Source organism: Coregonus lavaretus, assembly GCF_964263955.1.
Source record: "Coregonus lavaretus genome assembly, contig: HAP1_SCAFFOLD_123, whole genome shotgun sequence".
In the NCBI taxonomy this organism is placed as follows: domain Eukaryota; kingdom Metazoa; phylum Chordata; class Actinopteri; order Salmoniformes; family Salmonidae; genus Coregonus; species Coregonus lavaretus.
The window spans coordinates 215961-233609 of record NW_028165834.1 but is presented as its reverse complement, the minus strand read 5'-3'; the positions used below and the strand labels follow the sequence as shown (position 1 = coordinate 233609).

General features: G+C 44.9%; 1 protein-coding gene across 2 annotated transcripts in view; it reads left to right on the top strand.

The window, feature by feature from the left end:
• Positions 1 to 2494: 2494 nt before the first annotated feature.
• The window catches only part of LOC311115425 (vang-like protein 1), a 48058-nt gene continuing 32903 nt past the window's right edge, over positions 2495 to 17649 (top strand). For both annotated transcript variants that reach the window (XM_084190605.1, XM_084190604.1), the window contains exons 1-2: positions 2495 to 2595; positions 12042 to 12316. In XM_084190605.1, the coding sequence (XP_084046731.1) occupies positions 12246 to 12316 (71 nt within the window). In that variant the 5' untranslated portion in view covers positions 2495 to 2595; positions 12042 to 12245. The remainder of the gene's footprint in view (positions 2596 to 12041; positions 12317 to 17649) is intronic.

The window sequence follows — 17649 nt, the reverse complement described above, 5'->3', positions numbered from 1 at the left end:
AAGTAAAATATAAACTATTAAATTGTAAAGGTTATGTTATTTATCTATCCTTGCCAACATAAAACAAAATAATTATCTCGAACCCCAATATATTTTAAAAACAACATAAGGTGGTCTCAGTATCCCAAAGGCAATTCACAAAGGCACCTCCTTTGGCAAGTAACAGCTTGTGCAGTGCTGCACATAATACTGTAATGAAACTGTACTGCTCTTATATGGCCAGAGCGGGGCGTACTAACCTTAAAATCTGAGAAAACCCAATGCTCAACTTAATGTTCTGTTATAATGTGTCCAGGCTATATTGACCAAACATGTCATATAGTCTCAGGGATCAAACTTGACTAACGTGCGGCTGGTAGCCTAGTGGTTAAGAGCTTTGGGTCAATAACTGAAAGGTTGTTGGTTTGAATCCCAGAACCAACTTGTTGAAAAATCTGTCTGTGCCCTTGAGCAAGGCACTTAACCCTAATTTCTCCTGTAAGTTGCTCTGGATAAGAGTGTCTGCAAAATGACGTGAGTCTTAAGAGAATGTTGGTAGTCTTATGCCTTCTTGTTTTCACCTCATGTTTCTATCAACATACAGATAAATAACCCTGATGATCCACTTTTATCAACCTCACTATTCATTGAACCTTAGAATAACATTATGTACTTGTTAGTAATGGATAGTTATTAGGTCAGTTAACCCTCCTTTCCCCAGCCTCTGTGTTTGCATGGCCCTCATTGGGGAGGGAGAGAAAGGAAGGATCAGGGGGTCGTGTCCTGGTCATGACCTTTATTCTCTGCTGAGGGGAGGAGGTATTTTTGGGGGTGGGGTGCTGAAAAGGCCAAAATACACATAATGTCATCACATGATGTCATCTCCCTGCTCAGCAGCTTTGTTGTGTTAGATTTTATTTATATTTGTATTATAAATGAATAATACACTAAACACTTTTGGAACAGTTCCTAGTACTTCCTGTTCCTCACATCTGGTTGGGGGAGAGGATAAATAATTGAGAATTGATTGGTCTTCAGAGCAAACTCCAGGCCAATGACATCAACTGACCTAGACTGGCATAGAGGCTCTGGAGGTCTGAGGTAAAAAAAAAAAACCGCATTATTTACATTCCCCTTTAAGAGCTAGCTCTAAGGCTTCACTGAGCTCATTGTTGTCTTTCACTGACTGGATCCAAGCACCCTGCTATATCTCTCTAAGGTCCAATGGACTGCACTCATAAAACATGATGGTAATCACTCATTGGCTTTGTTAACATTTTACATCATTTACATTTTAGTCATTTAGCAGACGCTCTTATCCAGAGCGACTTACAGTTAGTGAATGCATACATGTTTTATTTTTTTATTTTTTTTTCATACTGGCCCCCCGTGGGAAACGAACCCACATCCCTGCCGGCCAAACCCTCCCCTAACTTGGATGACGCTGGACCAATTGTGCGCCGCCCCATGGGTCACCCGGTCGCGGCCGGCTGCGACAGAGCCTGGACTCGAACCAGGATCTCTAGTGGCACAGCTAGCACTGCGATGCAGTGCCTTAGACCACTGGGCCAAAGCAAGGGGAAGTGAGGAAGAGGGCATGCAGTCTGGCACGCAACACACACACACAGTAAACACATACACAGTAAACACACACACACAGTAAACACACACACAGTAAACACACACACAGTAAACACACACACAGTAAACACACACACAGTCCCAGCTTCGTCCTTCTTGCTGCCTGTAGTTACCTGTACTGGGAGCAGGCAGGACCAAATTGATGTATTACGGTGTGTGTGTGTGTGTCAAAATCTAATCCAATGTTAATCTTCACGTACACAGTTAATGTTGCAATGAGATAAACCATGATGGTACTCAAGCAAGAGGATGGCACTTTATATTACAGGATAACTTTCCTTATTCTAGAATAGATAATGGGATAAACCTAGTGAATGTTCATATTCGAATTAATAAAATAAAGTCAGGCTAGGCTGTGTGGATATATGACTTATAAGAACGCAACGCATTTAATATGCACTTCACTGAAAACAGGAGGCAGGAGTGGAGTATGTTGTTTTACTTTGCCTGGTTTCCATGGCACCAAACCCTAAGCTATTTGCACTCTCCTGCCACTTGTCCCACTTCAGCCATTTGTGACATGTCCCCCTAACAGAGCCTAGCTGCCGGTGTTCCTGACACTTACTGAAGGTGTTGTATGTTTGGTAAGCACAAAACACAACTTTGAAATGTGGGTGTGAACTGGACTCTGAATCAGAAATTAATTGCAAACACCTGTAGCCTACTTGTCAGACAAGTAAAGAATATTTTGCCAAGTCATTTGGTGCTGCGGTTTTACCTATTTTACTATATATTTGCATTGTACAGCCTTATGTAATCACTTGACAGTTCACACTTCACAGCCATCACCATTCCCCCCTAGCGCACCATTGTCGCACTACACATTTTCCTTTCTTTCATCATGTAAGTGCTGCCCCCTGTACAACGGCTTGAACCCGGGCTGGTCCCTGACTGTACCTTGTGCTCGAGGGGAGAAATATGCTATTTACATTTCTGGATGAAATCTCTTCTTGGAATGGTTTACCTCCAGTGAAGGTGAGTAGCCGTGCGCGAAACAGTCAGAATTCCAACGTCTGCATCCTACGTTGAGGAGTTGTTCGTTGTATTTTATGAGTGCGATTGAGCCCGATGTAAATTGGGAGTTTGGTTGGCTTGTTCCTGCTTCATGTAAGCTACACTACTACTTATTTTTCTTCGGTGGAAATGCGTTATTTTATTTTTACAGGTAGTCATGCCTACGTTTTATTTAAACAGTACAACCTACAAGTAACCATTTGTGTTTTCTAATACGCTACATGAGCTGTAGGCTACATGTGGAGAGTAAATGTGATTTAGAATGCACTCATTCCCTCAACCCAAAGGACTGCAGCTGGTCAACGTAGGGTGTAAAGTTAACCCTTTACGTTAATGTAAAGCAGGAGTTAATACGTTTTCTAAAGCGTTACAAATGGAATATGACAATAATGGCTTGTCTGTCAATAATTGCTTCAATAATAACCTAACTCAAAAGTCTCAAACACATTTTCAGACTAACTTTGAACCACTTTATCTGCACACGGTTGACCGAATTCGTTTGTAGTTCACTCTGGCTACCTTGTTACCATCAGCTACAGCGTTGCGCCTCCAGAAACAATGTTGCACAATGGTTCATTGATATCGTTCACGCGCGTGCCGACAGTTTCATTTCATAAACATTTCTCTTTAAACATTAACTTGCTCTTTAGTGTTTGTGAATATTTTAGTTATCGAACCAACTGTCTGGGCAGGGCTCAGAAGGCCTAGCAGAGACCAGGGAGTTTCCTATGGAAGTCTGCCATTTGGGTTACAGGTAGGGTCGGGCAGGGAAACGGCTGTATAGCTCTACTACAGTCCGATTATGCTGTTGTATGAAGATGACAGTCCAATCCGAAAACTAGCACATGCATTAGTACCGAATAAATTAGTATTATTCAAAATAAAAACATGATTTGCCTGCACTACATGCTTGGTGCTAGCTAGGCTGTAGTATAGGAGTAACAATGTGATGTAAAGTGCTACCTGAACCTTATGGACTGTCAGTGTTTTGTATTCTGAATTTAGTCTGAACATTTTAAGAACTTCTCGCCAATATGATTTTTTTGAAACATTGTTCAAGACAATGTTGTTCAAATGAATACATTTATATAATCATCAATTTTTATTTGCCACATGCGCCGAATACAACTGGTGTAGACCTTACAGTGAAATGCTTACTTACAAGCCCTTAACCAACAATGCAGTTTTAAGAAAAGAAAAAGTGTTAAGTAAAAAAATTTGATTAGTACAAAGTAAAAATAGCAAATAATTATAGCTTTAGGCGTTCAAAGCTATACTGAACTTGGAATATGTTGCATAGTGGTGCCATTGAGTGTCACCCAGACCTGAAAATCCCCCCCAAAACAATAGACCTGTATGGTAATTCAGCAGAACAGACTGTGATGGACCACAGTAGATGACATACCTCTGTATTGAATAAACAAACCCAAGCCAACACATTTACTCAGTGTTTAAGATGATTTCACAAGAATCATTCGCAGACTGTGTGAATAAGATGTAGCTAGCCTCCCTAAATTCTCTAGAAGTTCAGATGGAATTAACTCCAATATACAGCTTTATTGAAACTCCATGGCTATGAGCATTGTACAGACTAGCAGTCTCGCTCTGCCACCCCCACCCCTAGTTGCAGTAAGAACCAGGATGGTTGGATGGTGGTGGCAATGCTTAGGAAACGCTGAACAATGACACTCCCTTTGTGTTGTTAAACATGACTGACTTGTCTCAGAAAAGAGAATACACTCACTAGAGAAAACGTAAATATCTTCGTCTGACTGTGAATAATTCACAGAAGCCATTATCATATATTTGATCTGTACACCGAGCCTAACGTCAGGGAAAGGTGTGATTATAGGTAGTTTCCTTGTGGGATTTGAACATGACATCCTCCTGCAGCGCTCTCCATTCCGGTAGGCTAAATGATTTTTGTTTGTGCGTCTCTTCACATCTGCAAAGTGAATATTTTAAAGCTGATGACATGATAACTGTCATAAGCTCCTCGTGTGAGTGACAGCGTGTGTGTGAGTGATCGTCAACATGGATGGGGAGGGATGCTACCCCTGTGAGAGGTTTAGGTCTAGTATTGTGATCTTTGTGTCGGTGATGAAGAGAGATGCGATTGCAAACCAGGTGGAAATTGCTTGAAGGAGTAATCACAGATCAAGTGCCTCAGCTCAGCCACAGAAGTACAGAGAGAGAGAGAGAGCTGCATCCTGGAAAAAGTCCAAGAGGACATCTTTCGCCATAATCTTAGATAATGTGTGACATACAAAGTACATACAACAGCAAGAAGGGGGTTCTTCATCTTATCTTATTTTAATCCATTAATCAAATTTGTTTAGAAGACAAAGTGCTGCAACACAGACGGTAACAGTGCTGCAACACAGACGGTAACAGTGCTGCAACACAGACGGTAACAGTGCTGCAACACAGACGGTAACAGTGCTGCAACACAGACGGTAACAGTGCTGCAACACTACAGTAATAGGCTACACCTTGGAAACTAGAAGGTCTTTTATAACGCAGTGCCATCCGGAGCTTCCTCCTGTTACCTCGACTAACCGGTGCCCCCGCACATTGACTCTGTACCGGTAACCCCTGTATATAGCCTCCCTACTGTTATTTTATTTTACTGCTGCTCTTTAATTATTTGCTTTTTTTTTTTTACTTAACACTTTTTTCTTCTTTTCTTAACTGCATTGTTGGTTAAGGGCTTGTAAGTATGCATTTCACTGTAAGGTCTACACCAGTTGTATTCGGCGCATGTGGCAAATAAAATTTGATTTTCGAGCTTATAATTTTATATAGAAAAATCACAGCTTAATTGTTATGCTCCTAATGTACTATTAGGGCTGTCTCTCGTGGTTCTAAGGCTGTTTAGACAGGCAGCCCAATTAGTATGTTTCATTCCACTAATTGGTCTTTTGACCAATCACATCAGGTCTTTTCACATCCGCTCTCTTTAGGAGCTGATCTGATTGTTCGAAAGACCAATTAGAGAAAAAAATATCAGAATTGAGCAGCCTGTCTAAACTCAGCCTTAATAACCTGTGGTGTCTGCCTCTCTTGTGAGTCCCAAATGGCACCCTTTTTCCTTTATAGTGCAATACTTTTGACCAGGGCCAATAAGGCACTATATTCCCTATATAGCACACTACGTTTGACCAGAGCGCTATGCGCCTTGGTCAAAAGTAGTGCACTATTAAGAGAATAGGGTGCTATTTGGGCCTCTGATTCTCTGACACTAATGAATGGCCGGGGGAGAGGGTGACATTCTGGAATGTTGATAGAATTAATGGGTTCATTTGCTCCATGGACAGCATCTCGATCACCATGTGATGCCGAGAAACACATTTTGTCGCTGACTCGTGTTACTTCCCTCGGTCGACTACTCTCCTCCTCCGTTGTCTCAGATTAATCATGTCGTTACCTTTAACTTAATAAGTCATTATCTCTCCCGTGTTCAGCTTGTCTTTCATTACGTTTGTGTTAGCTTGTAGTTAATAGAGTCAAAGTACATTTTACAGTGAGAAGTATGAGGGGACGTGTGTGTGTGTACGGGCATGCATGTGTACATGCATACTCAATTAATCTTGTTTCATGTGGAAAAACACAAACAGGACGGTGAGGGCGTGCCTCTTTGGGAGTTGCTTGGACAAATGTCAGTGTTGACCTTTTGTCCTCCAGTGATTTGAACGCTCCTCTCTGTATCTCAACTAAAGGTCTTAGTTTCTCACAACAGAGCTGTTTGCCTCTGATACATATGACCTAGCTGGAATGCCTGGCCAGTGCAACGACTGTTCTATTCACTCAGTCAGTGTCAGAGGAGATGGGTTGAAGACCATCTTCGGCTAATGAAGGTCAGACATATCATTGGCTCGTAATGATGATGAGGTTTTAATAGGTCCTTTGTTTATGTTGTGGTGAGGTGTGGGAGGGGCTCTGTTGGGCACCCAGCACGGCTGTACTTCCTGGTCCCAGGCTAGCACAGGAGACGGATTCAGTCAGGGCTCCCCTTTGTTCCTGAATAGCTGCCCGGTTGGCAGAGCCTTGTGCTTAGACTCGGTCACTAGAGAGAATTAATCTATCTTTTGGGGAAAATACAGTAACCTAATTTGTCTCTTCCCCAGTTTGGGAAAGAGTCCCATCTCCTATTAAAGGCTGTGAGTAGTGAAGGATCTGTAGATTAGGCTATCATACACAGTGGGATTAGATTACCGTCCATGGAGCCGGATGCCTGGTTGGAACTAGAAGAACAATCTGTGGACTCACTGTCGCTGTGGAAACCATGAATGAATGAACTACCTTTTACCGTAAGGAAGAAAAAGGCAATAAAAAAGAATTTTTTTCACAAAGAATAAACTACAGGACCTCACCTTATCGTTCCTGCGTTGGTCTGTTGTGGTTTTGTTTGCTCTGTTATCACCTGACTGTTACTACAACCTGCTCTGGAGGAGGAAGGATGTGCTGTGGGGGGGTCTTGAGGATCCGTCTGGGTTTGGATTTGGTTAGCATGCACTTGATGAGGCTTTGTTAATGAGCTTGCTGATGGTTAGATGGTTGTTTTCTTGTTTCTTTGATGGTGTGCTGCCGCATGTTTGTTGTCATCTTGTGTATTTCACTCGTGGGTATTTGCTCTCCCGCAGTTCCTCAAGCATGAATCACAGAGTGTCACATCTGTGTGCGTGCGGCTATATATATGCGTGTGTGTGTGTTTCTACCCTGCAGATCAGTCCCCATGCCTCTCTCTCCCGGCTCTCTGAGGGTGTGGTTCTCCATAGTGAGAGGATGTTTATCCAGTGTAAAGAGGAAGAGAGCGGCTGAATGGAGGAAGATCAACAAGGAGGCTCTCATTGGCAGGCTCTGGGCTGCTACCAGCTTGTCTCGCCAAAGACCAAATCAGAGGCTTTGGCTGCCATGGATAACCTGATGGCTTCCCTAAGTAGTGTGTGGGGAGGGGGGCACAGCGGCATCAGCTTTAGTGCTGCATGGCCACTGGCACCACTCTAAGTAAAGACCAGGAACCAGCTTAGTGTTTCCCTTATAGATCTGCTCTTAGATGTCACAAACACCACATTCGTTGACACAAAGCAGCTTAGCTAGGCTGTTGGGCAGGTGGGGACTGGCAAGGTGGTTGTGGTATTCCCCCCCACCCATCCTCACCGGGACCCCGACCCCATCTATTTAACCCTGTTAATCCATGTTTCATCCCTCGTTCTTAAGAGGATTACCACAAGAGATGGAAATGCCTCTGTGATGCTCTGCAGAAGCAGCCTTATTTACTTTGGCCACAGTCTGTGGTCTGTCTGTGGTCTGTCTGTGGTCCTGTAGCAGTACCCCTGCCTTCACCCTGGCTAGAGTGTATAGTCTGTCTGTAGTCCTCAACCCATGCCCTCTGCCTTATCCTAGCCACAGTGTCTGTAGCCTTGCCTTACCCTGGCCACAGTGTCTGTAGCCCTGCCTTACCCTGGCCAGAGTGTCTGTAGTCTGTCTGTAGCCCTGCCTTACCCTGGCCAGAGTGTCTGTAGTCTGTCTGTAGCCCTGCCTTACCCTGGCCAGAGTGTCTGTAGCCTGCCTGCCTTACCCTGGCCAAAGTGTCTGTAGTCTGTCTGTAGCCCTGCCTTACCCTGGGCAGAGTGTCTGTAGCCCTGCCTTACCCTGGGCAGAGTGTCTGTAGCCCTGCCTTACCCTGGGCAGAGTGTCTGTAGCCCTGCCTTACCCTGGCCAGAGTGTCTGTAGCCTGCCTGCCTTACCCTGGCCAGAGTGTCTGTAGTCTGTCTGTAGCCTGCCTGCCTTACCCTGGCCAGAGTGTCTGTAGTCTGTCTGTAGCCTTGCCTTACCCTGTCCAGAGTGTCTGTAGTCTGTCTGTAGCCTGCCTGCCTTACCCTGGCCAGAGTGTCTGTAGTCTGTCTGTAGCCTTGCCTTAACCTGTCCAGAGTGTCTGTAGTCTGTCTGTAGCCTGCCTGCCTTACCCTGGCCAGAGTGTCTGTAGCCCTGCCTTACCCTGGCCAGAGTGTCTGTAGCCCTGCCTTACCCTGGCCAGAGTGTCTGTAGCCCTGCCTTACCCTGGCCAGAGTGTCTGTAGTCTGTCTGTAGCCTGCCTGCCTTACCCTGGCCAGAGTGTCTGTAGTCTGTCTGTAGCCTTGCCTTACCCTGGCCAGAGTGTATGTAGTCTGTCTGTAGCCTGCCTGCCTTACCCTGGCCAGAGTGTCTGTAGTCTGTCTGTAGCCTGCCTTACTCCGAGTCTGGATTGTCCTGCCTGCTTGGAGTGCGTCATCCACAACTCCCATCTTCAATGACACAAAGTTCAATCTAACATGATTCCCATATGAATCATATTCCGATCTACATTCATAATCTGTTACTCTTTGGCTGCGTTTACACAGGCAGCCCAATTCTGATATTATTTACACTAAATTGGTCTTTTGACCAATCACATCAGATCTTTTCACAGATCTTTTTCAGTGCTGATCTGATTGGTCAAAAGACCAATTAGTGAAAAAAAGATCAGAATTAGGCTGCCTGTCTAAAAGCAGCCTTTCTTGTCTGTCACATCAAGCTATTCTGCTTGCCTAACTGGCACAGTGACTGAGCTGGCAGCTGGCTCTTCAGTAGAATAAAACAGTTTTAGAGAGGTTTGTCATCATGATGTTCAGTATTCCCTCTGATGATTCAGATGTTTAAAACCGTGTCAGCAAGAGGGCTGTCATTTTTAAATAGAAATATTCAGACTTTGTTTGATAGAACTAACTTTCTCAATCCCCATGTGCAAGCATACATACACACACTATATGGGTCACTGTTCACATTAACCCCAAGTGCTCCTAGTTCCTAGTATTTCTCTAGTTTTTCTTTCTAAGTGGCAGATAAGATGGCACGGGGCAGTATCTTGGATGAGCAGCATTTTTCTGTGAAACGACTGGAACAAATGTGGTTATGAAAGCAGTAGCAGGATGAAAACAGAGGGAGTGCCCCAAGGGAGAGTTCCAGCCCCGCTCCACTTCCCATGGCTTCCATTGTGACTACTGCGGTAGTTAATCAACATGTTTCATGTGTGCAGAAGTGCGCTTTGCTTGTGATATTCCAAAGGAGGTTAAGTGTTTGAATGAACATGCATACTGCTAACTCCAAACACGTCAGGACAGCAGGATGTGACTGTGGTGGAGACAGATAGTGGTGACTGTAGCCCTCTGGTTAATTTCACTCTAACTGACCCAGATCTGTTGTGGACTTCCTCTGCTGCAAGGGGTCATGGGAGCTGGCATGCTTTAAGTGTTCAGTCCAGTGAGTGTGCTCATTTCTGGGATATGTGTGTAAATTAAACAATGTTCACCTTAACCTCTCTCCTTAAGCTCCTTGTTTACATTGAAGATTTCACTAGGGATTTTGGCCCAATTCAAGCAGCTGTATATATTATTTATCACCTGTGTTACAATACAAAATATGTTATCACTTTGTCAAGGCCCCTTTCTGAAATGCTCCATTTTCATTTAATTATTCTTTAAATTTGATTGGATGGTTCTAAGTTAAAATTGAATCCTTAGTGTTCGAGAATGAATTACGTTGTTGAGAAATGTACATTGCAAGCTTGGTTTATTAATTATTCTGGCAGATTATTGCATTGATGCATGTGAGTTTATGTAACGTGCTCCGTTCATCATCTTCCTGTCCCATTACCTCCAGCTGGATGAGGCCCCATTTCTGATGCAACAGAGAACCGACCCCTCACCTCCCTATATGCCTCAGCCTTGAGATGATTTACCTGAAGTGTGTGTGTGTTACGTGTGTGTACGCCTGTCCCCAGCTCTCCTTGCCCCCAAGGAGCGTACGCCACAACTCACATGGCTCTCTCTGTTTCCCCATGCATTGTTACTCAGCCATGTGCGTAATCGTAATCCCGTTATTTCACTACGGCTGTTTCTACTCCTTTCTTTTCACTCTATTCACTCCCTTCTGTTCCCTCTTATTTTTGGTCATTTAAGAACAACTGTAAACCATATCCTCCTGTATGTGTAGTCAAATCAAATCAAGGGCACCCAATAAACACTCTTATCAGACCTGCATCTCCTAGTGGATGCTGTAAAGTCTTTAGTCAGGGTTGGGAGTAGAACTAATGGTATGGAATTAATGGGCAGTTCTTTTGTTCTGCCTTTGATATTGAAATCCACTTGATGTTTGAGTTATGGCCCTCCTCTGCATCCACACAGCCTTTAGCATTTTTCTGGGAGATTGATCCTCTTGGGAAAGAATGTTTCCAAGATTAGAGACTCGATGGACAGTCTCTCTACATTTAGATATGGGCTCCTGCAGAACCGATAAGCTCCTTCCTTCCTTTTGAAAAAATTGAACTAAAACACAGAATATAGGCCTAAAGCTATATTAGATATTTTACGGTATCTGTTTGTGTGTTGTTGGCTGGTTGTCTTAATTCCCCTCTGAAAGCTTCTTGGTTTAATAATGTGATAGTGTTTGGTTGTTTTACCTGGAGCACTCTCTGTCTGTGTGATGATGTCACTGTAGTGGAATGCTGGAAGAGGGGAGAGGCTGCTGGAGCTGGTCACTGCCAGATTTCCCTCTGGAGATGGCTCTCATTGATAAGGCTGGGGCTGAGTGCGGTGGGGCAAGGTAGGGGGTGAGACCGGGGTAGGGGGTGAGACCGGGGTAGGGGGTGAGACCGGGGTAGGGGCGGACGGAGGGATTGTTGCTCTGCATCCGACCATTGTGTTGTTGGTGCTCCAGAGGTAGACCCGTGTGCGCAACATTCCAATTCAATCTCTCTTCTCATGGGCCAGTCTGTCTGTTGAAAGGTCTATTTGTTGAGGGAGGGATTCATAGCTAGGTCAGCTGCTGTTCTGTTGTTTGTGGATGTGCTTAGTGCTCACACTCTCTGTCAACTACTGTAGGTTTGAGTTGTCAAGGAGGTTAGAAGGAAGAAGAGCCTTTCACAATTTACCTTCATATTTCTTAGAATCAACAGAAAATACGTCCAATGGTTTCAAGGCTCTTCTGTGTCATGCTTCAATTGGTGTGTGTGTGTGAGAGGGATCGCACATTCTTCATTAAAATAATTATTTCCTCAGCCTGCCAAATGGGAATGTAGAAAATGCTGCTTCAATGAAGCGGTTGTGTTTTTCTCATATTTATCTCCTGGAATGTTAATTCCAGAGAAAAAGGCAACGTGAACGCTATGTGCAGAGATCCCAGCTATCCAGAGCTATCTGCAATACACATCCATGCCTTTCAGTATGTATTTGACCTCTGCACTTGGTGACCGTTCTGTCATCTCATTAATATCAACTGGGCTATAGTAGTCCACCATTTCCACCCCAAACTCTGTCAATAGTCTGTCCTCTGACCAGACCTGCCTCTCTCTCTGTCTCTGTCTCTCTCTTGCTCTGTCTCCTCCCCAGGTTGATGTTTCCTAGTCGGGAACCCCCAGGGTTGCTTTCAAGATTGACCCCCGACAGCTTGCAGCCTCTGCCAATCTCCTGAGCGAGCTCCGCCTCCCACCGGACAAGACCGCCCACAAGCTCCCGCTGCGTCTGCCTGCTGCTAAGCCCAGCAACCTCCGCGAGGCCCTTGGCCAATCGCCCGGGAGGAAGGACCTTGTCGCCATGGACACGGAGTCCACCTACTCAGGGTACTCGTACTACTCTGGTCGCTCCCGGGGATCCCATAGACACGGGTAAGAGGAACAAGTTAATTCCCTCTCTAGTTTGAAGGATAAGCAGTCACAGAACCTCTGATACATTCCTCTCTCTTCCCTGCCTCCCTTTCTACCCTGTTCTCTCTCCCAATCTTTCTTTCTCTCCTTCATTCCTGCATTCCTCTCTTTCTCCCTCATTCCACTCTGTCCCTATCCCCCCTTTCCCCTCCATCCATCTGTCCACCACAGAGCAGTGTGGGGTTATTTGTCAGTCGTTAGTGGAATAGCAGTGTCTGACAGGCTCAGGAAGGGAGAGGGGGACAGGTGCTGAAGAGGCCTGACTGATGGCTCAGCTGATACATGGAGGGCCAAAAGCAAGGGGCTCCTATTCCACACATCCCCTCTTTTATCCAACCAGCACATCCTTCTCTCTCCCTCTTCCTTCCCTCTGTCTCTCAGGCACCTGTTACCCAGGGGAAAGGATCCCCCTACGGGTGAATCTGGTGGGACCCCCTGAAACCTCTGGTGTGCTTACTCTCCATCTCTTGCTCTACCTCTCCCTCCCTCGCTATCTCTCTTGCTCTTTCCCCTTATCTCAAGGCTCTCTTGCCTCTCACGCGTCAGACCCCACTCGGCTCCAGTCAGTCGCCGATCCCTCGCTCCCAAGCCCCGGACGTGTTGAAAAGCCAGCAGCTGCCCTCCCTCGTTAATCTCCACTTGACCTCCTCCCTCTCTCCAGTGGTGTCACCACCACTCCCATGGGATAGACAGCGGCAGGCGTATCACTGGATGGAGAGGCCTCTCCGCTCCCCTGCCCCAGCTCTCTTCTCACGTTCTCCCGGGGGAAAATTTGACCTTGTAGTCTGAAGCTAGGCAGCGAAAACTGGGCACACTTTGTTGTAAATGAAAGTGGGGTTGGAGGTGGGGGAGGGGGCACTCATTTTCCCACCCAATCCCCTCTCTTCCTGTATTTGTAACTCAGGATAAAGTGGTTGTATCCCAAAGATCACCATATTCCCCATATAGTGCACTATTTCTGACCAGGGCCCACAGGGCTCGGGTCAAAAGTAGTGCACTATGTAAGGAATAGGGTGCCGTTTGGGATGCAGCCAGTGAGTGACGGCAAATTGGAGAGGCGATACAGGGCCTCCTTGCCAAACTCATTTCCTCTCTCCTCTCTCTCCTCTCCCACTATGCTAAGGCCACTGGCTGGCCTCTAATTCAATAGACAAAAGAGAAACAGTTGGCTTTGAAAACCCTTGTCTGATCTGAAGTATTATCCTTTTACTCCGAGGGGTGCCATGTGCGAAGCGGCTTTAGATTGCCATTGTCTAATTACATCTATGCCAGACTTTGACGGATAAACACATACATGCATGCAGACACACACACACCCAAGCAGATATGTAAACAGTTGTGTGCCTCTCTGAGATCCTGTATCTGGCCTTGGTATACAACTAAAGCTAAAAACATACTAGACAATTAGCTTTGATGGTCCACAGCAGGGGGTGGATTTCCAAGATATTACCATGGCTGAAGCTGTGTGATACTACACCATGTCAAACATCTCTCCCACTGACTCTGGATCGTTGACTCGTGTTGTTGTTTTTGCGTTGTTGTCTCTAGCACGATTATACACAGGTAACCCAGTCAGTCCCCATTGTGCCTCTATATAGACATTGATGCTTGGTCTTTTTAAGGACATCAGAGTAGTTTGCTACCTATTTATGATTCTCTAGACCAAGATCACAGCCTTTCTGCATCCACTGTCATGGTGGTGTTGAGTTACTACAGTAACTTCTGAGACTTCTTTCTCTTCTCCTGAGAGGGGTTCTTCTGTGGCTATGGAGCGTGCCAATGATTATTGACTAGTGAGTATCACATTGGTAGTCAGTCATGTGGAAAATTGGCTCTTTGTGATTGGTAGGACTCCAATTATATGGCGGCACACTCTATTAACACAGGGAATTGAATAAATTACGCTATCTCATGCCAAACTTTTAATCCCTTTGCTGCTCGGGTATTATGGTTCCCCAAACTGTTCCCCTCTCTGAGGCAGGCCACATTTTGGGGAGACACCATATTTCTGGAACTTTCTGATTAGAGTTGATGCTTATGGAAAAGCCAAGTGGAGTGAAAAGACCACCTTACCCACATGCTGCTTTTTACATTTCCAACATAAACTTTATTTTAGGCAGGGGGCTACAGAGCAAGTCAAGGAGAGGGGCTCGCCTTGCCTGACTAATGCTATAGTGGAAACACTGGTACATGTCATACAGTGTGTACCCTGTCACCTGATAGTGGAGCTAATCCTAGCCAACAGTCTGGCCTCACTACGGCTCCTATCACACACTGCTCCCCGGGCCTCTCTCTCTGGCTCAAAACTGTGTGGAGAAATGTCATTGAGCAATGCTGCGACCATGGGTTCGCCCAGTCAGTATGAGGGATGGGCAAATGAATGTGCTATGTCCAGGCATGAAGTTCTAGAGACCTTGACTGTATAGACCTAGGCTTGAGGAAATGGCCTTTGTTAGTTTAGTGTTGTCTTTCTAACAGCCACACCTCTTTGCCTGTTGGCCCGCCTTCCTCATTACACTTACCCAGAGGGAGCAGACCTGCCAGTGTCATTGAGCACGGCCTCTCTCAAGGTGAAGTTAAAACGGCCTCTTTCTCTCTCTGTAATGTGATTATTCTGAGAGTGTTGTTATGTATTTGGCTCCTCGTCATCCTCCCGTTAGCTGACACTGGCAGTAAGCAGTACCTAGCTCCTCAGGCTCTGAGCGCTGCATTGACACAGGCCTGTTTTACACAGGTGTGTGGTTTGGCTGGCCAGCCATGCGGAAAGTGAGCAAATTCATCCACAGACAGACTCTTGGCGGAGGAGGTGTAAGTTGGCCCCGTTTCCCGTAGCCCTGTGTGTCGGTGAGAGGGGGTGCACAGACAGTGTCAGACTTAGCTGCGGGTGTTGCGGTGGAAATCGCTCCCAGGTCTGGCTCTGTCCTAGCTTGCCAGGCTTCCATCCTCCATCTAAAAGCCATACCTGCTTTAGGAAGCCACGCTGGAAGTCAAATTGCTTTTATCAAATGATACCAGAGCAGGGCTGTAGAATAGCAATGAGGCTGGTTGGCGCTGCATGTTAATGATGCAGGAGGAGGAGGATGAGAGGAGGATGTCGGAGGAGGAAGAGATGCACATTGATTTGCCCACAAGCTACTTTCTGATTTGGTAAAGTCTGTTTCTGAAAGGCAGGCTGTGATATAAAAAGGTTGAGACCCTTTTCTTCATCTTCCATCCTACATTGATTCTAAACAATCACGCCAGTCATAACCAGCTGCCTCCAGACGTTCCAGTGGATGAGTCATCCAATCTTTACATCCACTCCCTTATAAACGGCCTAAGTGATCCTACCGCTATGTAACTTACAACCCCTATATTTTACACAACCTGCATAAGCCAGAGCGGTGTACTACAAAGCAGTATCAATGAGTAAGCCAGCTAAACAACCAGAAATAACTATTTATTTTCATGTTCATAAAGAACGCTAAACTTAGATATGCGTTTTTTGGTTGTTGAGTTAAGTCGACCATGCCCATTTCAAGCTTATCTTTCTGAATATTTAGGCAAGTTAGCAGGCTAACTCCTTGATCCTGCCTTGCAGTGAACCCCTCTACCCAACCCTGGCCTCTACAGTAGTACAGTACCATACCATATTAATTAAAAGTATGAGTACTGTAAGAAGTCCCTCACCCACTCTCCTCACCATCATCTCCCCATAGGGCTCCTCCAATTCCTAATCATCATCACTGTCGGCATCTAAATGATGATCATGCCCCTCGCTGGACTCATTGTAGCTCTAGTAATGATATCCATCATTTATTTAAGGATTACTTCAATCTCCACTTCCTTCTAGATTCAATGTATTAGTTCTGAATGTCTCTTAGTGCCTCACCTGTTATTTCTGGAGTTCCCTGCAGTGTTGAAATAAGGCAGAAAATGTCAGGTCAATTTTCTCTCTGGGAGTCCCTAGTAAAAATGAATGGGACAGACTGCCAATCCACCATGACTGACTCTTCAGATTTCCCAGTCCCAGTGAATAAAAAAATCCTACACCACTTTGTTCCAATTATCCTTGCTTTGAATGTTGTACTTTTTTTTTTCAATTGTTAAACAATACATTTTTCGGGTATTTACCTGAGTTTGTGGTTGGGAAGTTGGCTGTGGTCATTTTCAGTAGGAAGCTGTGTCCTGTTCAAAAAGGGAAACACCAGAATAGAGGCAGGAAACAGAGGGGTGAACACCCTTCTATCACAACACATTGGCTTCTATAGAGGTCCATGACTTCCGTAGCAGCCAATCACACCACTTCCCTGATGAGCCTAACGTCAGGATATCTGATGGGCTCTCCTATCAGCGTTGATCCTCCAACCCCTTTTACCTATGCTGAATGCGTAAGCGGCACTCTGAAGTGTGAATCATCTATTTACTTTAAACTGATTGCTGTTTGAGCCAGCTTTAGGTCAATCAATAATGGATCTATGATATCAATAGTGTCTATGTCATTGAATATCCACATTGCACTTTCCTTAAGCTTGCATAGTGCTCTTTCATGTCCTGGCATCAAGAGCTCTCACAACCATGCCCATGTTCCATAACGGATGGGTAAAATGTGTTAGTAACACCTATTGAACCATCATATGCATAAGGAATACATATCTACAGTGCTAGGCACCAAAAGGCGAATCTGATATGACAGCGTGATGTATTATAAAGGATTTGAACATCCCTAAAGAAGGCATACTGTAACACACCAGAGTCCTCTGCCAGCACTGAGACTGAGGTGGCCATGTTACTGCCTGAAGTGAAAGAAAGATACAAGAAAAGCCCCCCATTTTAGAGGAAATCAAATTTGTTACACTTGTTACATCCATTTTATGGTCTTCACAAAAGACTCCTAACACGGAGATAAGCTCAGAGGACAAGAAATTAACATTTTTGGTTAAAAGAAAAATGGCAGCAATATCTTGAACTGTACTTGGTCTTAATCATAACTAGAGGTTTGCGTGGGTCTAACTCATGATTTTCTCATAAGTTGTTTTTTGATGTCACTGGGTGGCACTCAGGTTAGAATTCAGCCCTTGTTGTCTAGCATTTACAATTCCTGGAGGTTTTAATAAAGTCATACAAGTTTTCATTCTGTAAATTGTTTGTTTCCACTGTAATCCCTCTGCGATTTACATTTGATTCCAAAATCTGTATTAGATCAGACTGAGCCTGTCCTGCTATTTCCAGACCATAGCCTGTTTATCTCTCTCCTCATCTCTGTTCTATTCTCATGCTGCCCCTATATAACAGACCATAAGGTACTGTATCTA